At 49.6% G+C, this 10,447-nt stretch overlaps 1 protein-coding gene across 1 annotated transcript; it reads left to right on the top strand.

Annotated features, from left to right (window-relative positions):
* Nucleotides 1-4,882: 4,882 nt before the first annotated feature.
* On the top strand, nucleotides 4,883-9,807 carry LOC102943028 (elongation factor 1-alpha). The gene is made up of 7 exons (XM_037893300.2): nucleotides 4,883-5,479; nucleotides 5,599-5,778; nucleotides 6,220-6,516; nucleotides 6,900-7,050; nucleotides 7,466-7,722; nucleotides 8,794-9,028; nucleotides 9,479-9,807. The coding sequence occupies exons 1-7, from the start codon at nucleotides 5,318-5,320 to the stop codon at nucleotides 9,595-9,597; spliced, it is 1,401 nt and encodes a 466-aa protein (XP_037749228.1). The 5' UTR covers nucleotides 4,883-5,317; the 3' UTR covers nucleotides 9,598-9,807.
* The last annotated feature ends 640 nt before the right edge of the window (nucleotides 9,808-10,447 follow it).

The following is a 10,447-nucleotide window of genomic DNA, read 5'->3' as shown; positions in this document are numbered from 1 at the left end:
GCATGAGAAATAACTATAAAAGGAAGAGACACGCGGGGGAGGAAGAGGAAACCCTGTTTACCTTTGAAAAGCGCAACGGGCCTGGCCTGGCAGAAACAGCGGATCCTTTACCACCCCTGCGGGGGCGCCCGGGAGCGGCTCGGGGCACGTGCAGTAGGGAAGCAGAGATCCCCCCCCCCCGCGCGCAAAAAGCGGGGACTGCTCGCAGTGGTGGCCCATGACACGAGGGATCAAGCTGCTGGGCAACCCCTGGCCGTACAAAGCGCCCTCACGCCCACTGGGAGCTGACCGGCGCTGAGCACCTTGCAGGATGGGGGCCCTAGGGTGCTGTGAAGTTCAGCATTTGTAAAGCACGCCCAGATCTTCACAGGAGAAGTGCAACAGAAAGCATTTGTTTAATGCTGGATTTATTTCACCCGTAGGGTACTACAAGCACGCTCACCAGGGCGATCGTAAAGTCCAGTCATTTTCTTTCCTTGTTTCTCAGACAGAAGAATAACCCACGCTGCAGCTAGAGTCTGGTTGGTTTCATTCACCGACTGCATGCGCCCACGGGGGGGCTGATTTTCACAGCTGATGAGCACCCCCAGCTCCACGCGAAGCCAATGAGCCCGATTCTCTTCTCACTTACACTGGCCTGAACCCACTAACTTCAATGGCATCGCTCCTGTTTTACATTCGGGGGAGAGGAGAAATAAGCCAAAGGAGAGGTGGACAGGAGTGTTTAGCAGCTCTGAAAATCAGCCTCTAAGCATCCCGGGAAGGTGGGTCTAGTGAATGGGACCACTCAAGTCACACGTGTAGACATGAAATAACAGCCATGCCCGGCATGGATTGCACCCAGTGGCTACTCCTCTCGTTACCTGTCAGACTACGTGCAGACATGCCTGCAGCAGCCAATACCCAGTGAGCAGAATGGGGTTGCAATAAACCCAATCTTTCAGACATTTAACCGCAAAGCTAATTTTATGGACATGGGCTCCACTTTAGGAGAGCCCTTAAGCATGTGATGAAGTTCATCCCTATTAAACAAAACACTTAAGTTTGTGCTCAACTTTAAACGTGCTTAAATCCCACTGAAATCAATGGTACTTAAGCTCATGCCTAAACAGAAGCATGCGCTTAAGTATTTCCTGAATGGGGATCAATTGCTGCATGAGAGACACGAGCAGCTCTGTTGAACTCAATGGAGTTCCTCACCCGTATTCAATTTGTCACATGTGTAAGTGTTTGCAGGATCAGAGCAGAAGGCAATCAGAGGTTTAGTGCTGGCTTTACAGAGCTGTGTTAGAGACTCAATGGGCTGGTTTTGCTGTTGACAGTGCTCATGCTATAAATGTCAAGTTTTTGTCTCATGCTTGAGTGTTACTGCCATAGCACTAAGCCAGAATGCAGCGCTGGTGTGAATAAATGCTACAAGTGAAACCACAATTGAAAAGGAAGGATTACGCTCTAGACACACCAACATACAGGGGTTAGTGCTTGCACACAGGCGGTCACCAATGAGACGCTATCAACTGAAGCCTGCAGTTTTAATTTTTCTTCTCATTTATTATACCCTCTTGAAAGCTTTTCTATTAAAGAAATACTGACAGCTCCTCCGGCTTTTCCTCTCTCTTCTGGCAGCAGAAGTCAGAGTAGCTCTGTACAGCTCGGTTCCCCATGTGTGCACAATGGCTGAGGCACCGAGGATCACGCAGAGCTCTAGAAAGCCAGGAGAATTCGATCATGTCACCCTTCCTCCTGGAGCAGCACTTTGCTCCTTAAATAGTCCCCCTGAAACATAGTCCCCCTCCCTGGGGGGAGGGATAACTCAGTGGTTTGAGCATTGGCCTGCTAAACCCAGGGTTGTGAGTTCCCTCCTTGAGGGGGCCATTTAGGGATCTGGGGCAAAAATTGGGGATTTGTCCTGCTCTGAGCAGGGGGTTGGACTAGATGACCTCCTGAAGTCCCTTCCAACCTTGATATTGTACTCACAGATGATTCCTTGTGAGTATGGGTGGCAAAATCAGGCCCCCCAGTTTGTTAATTCATTGTAGCAGACAAAAGATCACAAAACCGTAGCATTGTGGGAACAGCAAAGAAACAACCTTCCATCAAAATATTTCTCAATTCTGCAAACACTTATGCACATGCTTAATTTTAGGTATATGAGTATTTCAATTGACTTCAGTGGGATCTCTCCTGTGTTTAAAGTTCAGCGTTTGCAGGACACGTTAGATATTCTTTTCCACATTCAAAATAAAACCAAGGTCCTGTCTATCTATGGTAGTTAAGAACTTCATGGCACTTCCCTCCATCCCACCCCCAACCAGGAACAGCGACGTCATACCCCAGTATCTTATACTGATGCCAGTTTCTTAATAATACTACAACAAAACTCAGAGGCATTGATCAGGATTGGGGCTCCATTGCGTTATGCAGAGCACACACATATGCTAATGAACAGTCCCTGCTCTGAAGAGTTTACAGTGTTAGGCCTTGATCCAGCAAACCCTGATGCCACGAGTAGGTGTATACACATGATTAAATTTCTAATACATAAAATCAGGTCTTTATGTAAGACAAGACACAGGAGGATGTAACCAATCCTGTGAGAGAGGAACAGGCTCACAGAGACAGGAATGTGTGGTTAGAAACACTATGTTCACTATAGTTGGTTTCAAGTCATTTAAAGAGATTTTTAAGAAGCATTAACAGTATATGAACAAAAATAGCAGCTATAAGTAATCCCTAGACTGTAAACTCTTTGAGATACAGCACTGTCCTCTTACAAGTCTGTAAAGTGCCATGCACATAGCACTGGTGCTATAAAAATCATGCAAGAATTTTTTTAACATGAATAAGGCCACATATTTTCCCCTAATCTGCTTTGACCATTTTTGCTGAAACTTTCCAAAAACAGTTCAACCTGAGGCAGATATCTGGTATGGAAAATTTCAGCCCAAACAGTTAAAGTTTAACAAAGCTATACACAACTGAAAACAGGGTCTTCTAATGGAAAGTGTTAAGGAAACTTACCTATAAATGTTACTACCAGCGCTGCCTATAATAAGGATAATTTACATGGGCTCTGATCCTGCAATAGGTGCAGACCTTGTAGATCTCCACTGACTTCAGTGGGGCTCTGTAGTTGCCAGTGTCAGCCCATGTCGATCCAATCACAGCATCAGAGGCTAACGTTCATAGTAAATACTTTCCCACACTCAGCCCACTCTTGCAAATTGCCTGTGTATCATTCCTTTATGGCCTCTTTCACCATAGTATCTGAGCTCATAATCATTAATGGACTTATCCTCACAGCTCCTCTGTGAATTAAGGAAGAACTATTATTCCAATTTTATAGATGGGACCTGAGGCAGAGAAGCTAAAGCATAGATCTGCAAAGGTACTTCACTCCCATTGATTGCAATGCCAGTTAAGGCCATAAATAGCTTTGAGAATCTTGTTCACTGTCACGCTAAAGGGATTTGAACCTGTCTTCCAAGTTCTAGAACGGTGCCCTAACCACTGGACCATCTTGCTGCATGAGCAGCTTGCCGTATCAGTACCTTGGCTATGAAAATTAAAGAGACTAAGGTGAATGGACTGTACTCGATGCTTCCTTAGTTGACTCCATTATATTACTTTGATATCATTTGCGTTATGGAAGCAACCAGGAGCCCTCATCATGGACCAGGACCCCCTTGTGCTAGGTGCTGTACAACACAGAACAAACAGAGGATCCCTGCCCCAAAGAGCTGGCAATCTATATAAATATTATTAGCAGTAGATTGCACGTAAAATGTGTAAGAAAGACACTGTCATATTAAAATGACATTTTAAGAAACCCCTTACTCATATTAGAGCTTTAACATTACAAAATTTTTCCCAGTGTAGTCCACTTCCCAACACCTATGCTCTTTATTTCATATTGGACTTTCATTGTCTCCAACTTGGAAAATGAGATAGGGGAGTCTGTTGTTCTTTAGGCCCCGGTCCTGCAATCAGTTCCAGGCCGACAGACCCATATCCCCACACAAAGGCCCACTGACACCGTGTTCATCTTCTAGGTCTATGCATTCGCACAATGCATCTGTGATTGATTGCAAACACTGCAAGGGACTGTTTGAGATCCAGTGACAAACCATCTTTATTAAAAGGGTAAAAATATCCCGGGAACTGGGCTCCATGATTTTTAAAAAAGTAAATGTTGGGACAAAATTATAATGTCACTTTAACACCAGAAAGAACACAAGGCAGTGCCTTAAAATGGTTACAGCCAAGAAAGTACTCTAGCAAATACCCAAGGAGCAGTCTGACTTTCCATGAAATTCTAGCCTCTTCTGACTGAAAATCAATTACTGGCTGCCTATACAGACGACTGGTGGGCTTTGGAAGACTCAATTTCTTTTAGTTAATTATAATGATGACATCTAATAAGAACGGTCATACTAGGTCAGACCAAAGGTCCATCAAGCCCAGTATCCTGTCATCTGACAGTGGCCAATGGCAGATGCCTCAAAGTGAATGAACAGACAGGTTATCAAGTGATCCATGCCCTGTCACCCAATCCCAGCTTCTGGCAAACAGAGGCCAGGGACACCATCCCTGCCCATCCTGGCTAATAGCCATTGATGAACCTATCTTCCATGAATCTATCTAGCTCCCTTTTGAACCCCATTACAGTACTGGCCTTCACAACACCTCTGGCAAGGAGTTCCAGAGGTTGACAGTGCATTGAGTGAAAAAATACCTTATTGTGTTTGTTTTAAACCTGCTACCTATTAATTTCATTTGGCAGCCCCTTGTTCTTGTATTATGAGAAGGAGTAAATAACACTTCCTTATTTACTTTCTCTATACCACTCATGATTTTATAGACCTCTATCATATCCCCCTTAGTCGCCTCTTTTCCAAGCTGAAAAGTCCTAGTTTTATTAATCGCTCCTCATAGGGAGAGAGAGAACCTGGAAAAGTCCCCAGTGAAGTTGCCTGTGAGAAGAAGACCCAGTTATTCTCTTTGGGAACAAAGGCAGGGGCAGCGATGACCTGGGGACATCTTGGCAGGGTTGGGGCTGGTTTTCTCTTTTAAGTAACTTTCTATGTACATGGTGACTCTGGAGCGCTGGCCCAACACGGGGACTTGAGACTTGCGCCCTGGGGGGAAGCTGCTCTCCGGGCAGAGGCCCAGCACAACACAGGGCTTCAGAGGGGTCTGAAATGCGGCGGAGTCCCTGAGGGGAGCGGCCTGGCCCGGCAGGTGCGGGCCTGCGCCCATCAGCGGGCCCGATAAAGGCGGAGCCCGCGGCGGAAGCGCCTCCAGCCACCCCGGCAGGATGGGGGAGCCGGAGCCGGAGCCGGTTCGCAAGATCCACATGAACATCGTGATCATCGGCCATGTGGACTCGGGTAAATCCACCACCACCGGCCACCTCATCTACCAGTGCGGGGGGCTGGAGCCCCGGCTGCTGGAGAAGCTGGAGGCCGCGGCTAGCCAGGTACGCTCGCCCCCGTCCGTCCCCCCGGCGGGGTCGCCCTTCCCCGGGCCCCGAGCGGCGCGGCTGCCGGCCCGGGCGGCCCCGGCCCCGGGCGCCCTGACCGCCGCTCCGCCCCGCAGGTGGGGAAAGGCTCCTTCAAGTTCGCCTGGGTGCTGGACAGGCTGAGGGCGGAGCGGGAGCGGGGCATCACCATCGACCTCTCGCTGTGGAAGCTCCACACGCGCCGCTTCTCCGTCACCATCATCGACGCGCCGGGCCACCGCGACTTCATCAAGAACATGCTGACCGGCACCTCCCAGGTAGCGGGGCCCCGATCCTGCCCCGGGCCGGCGTTGCGGCCCCGAGGGCGCGGGGAGCGGCCCCGATCCTGCCCCGGGCCGGCGTTGCGGCCCCGAGGGCGCGGGGAGCGGCCCCGATCCTGCCCCGGGCCGGCGTTGCGGCCCCGAGGGCGCGGGGAGCGGCCCCGATCCTGCCCCGGGCCGGCGTTGCGGGGGGGGGGCGGGGTTGAGGCCCCTAGCCGGTGTTTCTGGGGTTTTCGGCCCCGATCCTGCCCCGGGCCGGCGTTGCAGGGTGTGTGTGTGTGGGGGGGGGAGTGTGTGCAGCCCCGTGGGCGCAGGGAGCGGCCCCGATCCTGCCCCGGACTGAGCTGAGGCCAGTGTTACACGGGGCTGGGGGGGGCTGCAGCCCCGCCGGGCGCACGGAGCGGCCCCCCACCCTCACCCGGCCCGTCTCTGCCCCAGGCGGACGCCGCGGTGCTGATGGTCTCGGCCGCGCCCGGGGAGTTCGAGGCCGGCGTGTCCCGGCAGGGGCAGACCCGCGAGCACGCCCTGCTGGCCTACACCCTGGGCGTCAAGCAGCTGCTGCTCTGCGTCAACAAGATGGACCTGACCGAGCCGCCCTACAGCCAGCGGCGCTTCGAGGAGGTGGTGCGGGGCGTCAGCCTCTACCTGCGCAGGATCGGCTACAGCCCGGCCGCGGTGCCCTGCGTGCCCGTGTCCGGCTGGGCCGGCGAGAACGTCACCCTGCCCAGCCCCAAGGTGGGGGAGACCCGGGGATGGGGAGCGGGAGCTGAGGGCAGCGGCTGGTGGGAGGGACCCACGTGGCGCTCAGTTCCGTGGAGGGGCCGCCCCGCTCCAGCAGGGCTCTGGGCCCTGGGCCATGCCCAGTGGGTGGGGAGGCGATTGGCCCAGGAGGCAGAGCCCAAGGTGCCATGCAGCTGGAGCTGGGGATGGCAAGGTGAAGCGCTGAATGCTGCAGCTATGGCTGGGAGGGACAGGCCTATAGGCACCCTTCAGGGTGAGTCCAAGGGGAATGGCCCTCCCGCGGGGGCTAATGCCAGACCTTGGGTCCCAGCCCCAGGCTGCGTTTCCTGTATCCAAAGGCTGCCAACATCTCCTTGGCTTCCCTCTACCCCCTGCAGATGCCGTGGTTCAAAGGCTGGAAGGTCAAACGGAAGGAAGGCTTCGGGAAGGGACAGACGCTCCTGGAAGCGCTGGATTCTCTCCTGCCTCCCGTGAGGCCCAGTAACAAACCCCTGAGGGTGCCTCTGCAGGATGTCTACAAGATCGGAGGTCAGTCCAGGCAGGAATGGGACCCTGGGACTTGCTGATCTACAGCTGGGTTCTGCATGGGGTTTCTGAGGTGATTGACTGTTCCTCTGTGGGAAGGGCCCAAATCGCCCCCAACTTAATGACTTTCTGTGTAGATGAGTCTCTCAGTAACTTGCTCCTTGTAATGCCTGAGACTCAGGAAGTGTATATAGCAGTTACAGTGTTAAGCAGCCTGGGTACTGGTCTCTTTGCTATTTCTGGCCTTGGTTAGTGAAGGCTCAACTTCATGAAGGAAACACTTCTGAGGAGACTCTCCCTCCTCCACCATCCTGGCCAGGACACCCCACCCTACCTCAAATTAACTGGTCTGCTTGCTGTGCTGGTTATGGGCTTTCTGCAGTCAGCTCTGACTTACTCTTCCCCTGTCTCCTCCCAGGAATTGGCACTGTACCAGTGGGGAAGATAGAGACAGGCATCCTCAAGCCTGGCATGAACATCTCCTTTGCCCCTGCAGACCTCTCAGCAGAGGTCAGAACCATTGAAATGCACCATGAGCTGCTGCAGGTGGCTTTTCCTGGTTACAATGTGGGCTTCAACATAAAGAACATTGCAGTCAAGAACCTGAGACGGGGCCATGTAGCTGGCAACTCCAGGAGTGACCCCCCAGCAGCAGCAGCCCACTTCACTGCTCAGGTGCAGAGACTTGCTTCTATGGGGCTTACATGGTTCATAGGGTGTTGGCCCTTCATGTCTGTGCAGCAGGGAGGCCACAATTCCTGAGGGGTGTGACCTCTGGTAGCACCACTGGGAGGTTTGGAATAGGTGTGGGGGTCAGACTGGACTCTGCAGAATACAGTAATTGCTACAGACACTCCTCACCAATGCTGGTGTCTGTTCGCTTAGGCAGCTTCTAGCAGTATCTGCTGCCCAAATTTGGAGGCGCTGCTCTCCATAAATGTCTATGCCAGTGGTTCCCAAACTGGGGTTCGGGAACCCCTGGGGGTTTGTGAAATGTTACGGGGGTTCTCAGGAAAAACATCCCTAATGGCGGACAGAGTTGTCCCTACAGACCCCGGGGACAGCACGGGCCAGCAGCACTGAGCCCCTGGACTTCCAAGAGCTAAGCAGATCAAAGCAAGCATATCTATCACACTGAGGAGACTTAAACTTCAAGACTCCTTATAAGAAATGGAAAGGGTGGTGGATATTTTTTGCTGGTTTTAAAATTAAATAGGCAGCTAGTATTTTTAAATTATTGTAAGTTTAAGCTTTATGTGCGTTGTTTGCCTGGACTGCTCAAGACCTGAATGCTTGGGTAGGAGGAACTCTTTTGAGTTGGCTTCTTAAATATCGTCATGCTGTTTCATATCTGATACTCCTTAATGAAACATAGGAGCCTTCTCTTATAACAGGCTTATTCAAAGTGATACAAGCTACGAAAGTGAGATCTTGGAGGAGCATTGCCATTTTCATCATGTAATAAATACTGTAATGATAAATGATGTGTAATAAGCATGTCATAAAACAAATTTTATATTTCCAAGATCACTGCTTTTATAATTTATACTCAGGTAAAGGAGAAAATCCCTGGAAATATTCAGTTTTAGGAGCGGGTTTGCAAGACTTGACTTTTTAGTGAAAGGGGTTCACAGGTTGTTAAAGTTTGGGAACCACTGGTCTAGGCATTTAAAATGACGAGAGGGTTGGGGAACTCCTAAAGCACAGATCCTTAGTTCCTGGAACAAATCCCTCCTTTTGTCCTAGGTGATCATCCTGAATCACCCTGGCTTTATCAAGGCTGGCTACTCACCAGTGGTAGACTGTCACACTGCTCATATCACCTGCCAGTTTGCTGAGCTCTTTGAGAAGATTGACCGTCGATCTGGGGAGAAGCTGGAGGACAATCCCTCCGTGCTGAAGTCTGGAGACTCCGCTACTGTCAGGCTTGTACCTAAGAAGCCTCTGTGTGTGGAGAGGTTTTTTGACTATCCCCCTTTAGGCAAGTGTTTTGAAGTCAAGTCAGCTCTACCTATTTGCTACTAATCACATACATGAGATGTGATGAGTCACCTTAGCTAAACCCTAGGAGCTTCCATTTCCATTGTCTGTTTATCATCTTGTGTAGTTTGATGGATTGGGCAGGGAAGAAGCAGCTGACTGTAAACTGCAGACTTCAGCTAAGCAACTTAAATAAACAGACTGTTACTGCACTAAAGGTAGCTTAGCAGTCTGAACAGCTTGAATTGTAACACTTGAGTCCAGTCATGGACCAGGCCCCATTGAGTTAATGCTGTACAAACACAGAACAAAGATGGTCCGTGCCCCAAAGAGCTTAAGTCTAATTCTAAGATGACAGATGGGGCTGGAGGAAGTACAAGGTGACTGCATGAATATAAGCAGTAGCACCTTCTCCTTTGAAAGGCAGCTAGAATATTTAACTTCATTTCAGGTCGCTTTGCAGCTCGGGACTTGAAGCAGACTGTTGCGGTTGGAGTCATCAAATCTGTGGAAAAGAAGCCTGCAGGTGTCACTAGAAAACAGGTGCAGAAAGGTCTGCTTATCAAGTGAAATGGGTCTTTTTTTTGTTTAAAGCCAATTTAATTGAAAGGTACCTTTCATGTAATAAGGTTAATTTGAGATGGACTTTTGTTTTGCTTAACCCGGAATTGGGATGATTCTGTTTTATGGCTGGTTCAGAGCCAGTAACATTATCTGAACATTAAAAGCCTCTTCATCTCAGAGGCCTGCATCTAGTTTAATAAAGAAATCATTTAAGAGAAACACAGCTTGGTACCTCCTCCTTTATTTTAAGCTCCTAGAAAAATGTCTCCACCCTCCAGCTGTGGAGACAAAGGCAATTTGAACAGGTCTTAAGGACCGCTTCAAACTACCACTTGCATCTATGTAAGTAGGCTTGACAGGTGGCCACAGCTTCAGGAGCCTCAACTTCTTTAGCACACTCCAGCAAGCCAGTGTGAACTTCAAGGAGCTTCTATGTAAAGGGCTCTAAACTCAGGAAGCAAGCTCACTTCTACTTGTGGGGGAAGTAATAGCAAGAACTAGGATGTGAGTCTCCAGAGGTTAGCACTTCTATGAATGGCCACGTACAGCTTTCACTAGATGAAAAGGGAGGTAGGAGTAGATTTAAATTAGGGCTGTCACGCTGTTTTAAAAAAAAAAATTAATCATGATTAATCTCCCTTCTAAACAATAATAGAATACCATTTATTTAAATATTTTGGATGTTTTCTAAATTTTCAAATCAATTCTGTGTTGTAATTGAAGTCAATATAAAGTGTACAGTGCTCACTTCATATTTAATTACAAATACTTGCACTGTGAAAAACAAGGTATTTTTCAATTTACCTAATACAAGTACTGTAGTGCAATCTCTTTATCATGAAAGTTGAACTTACAA

Source organism: Chelonia mydas, chromosome 2, assembly GCF_015237465.2.
Source record: "Chelonia mydas isolate rCheMyd1 chromosome 2, rCheMyd1.pri.v2, whole genome shotgun sequence".
Lineage (NCBI taxonomy): Eukaryota > Metazoa > Chordata > Testudines > Cheloniidae > Chelonia > Chelonia mydas.
Note: the sequence above shows the minus strand (reverse complement) of the source record. Positions and strands in the feature narration are given on the sequence as shown.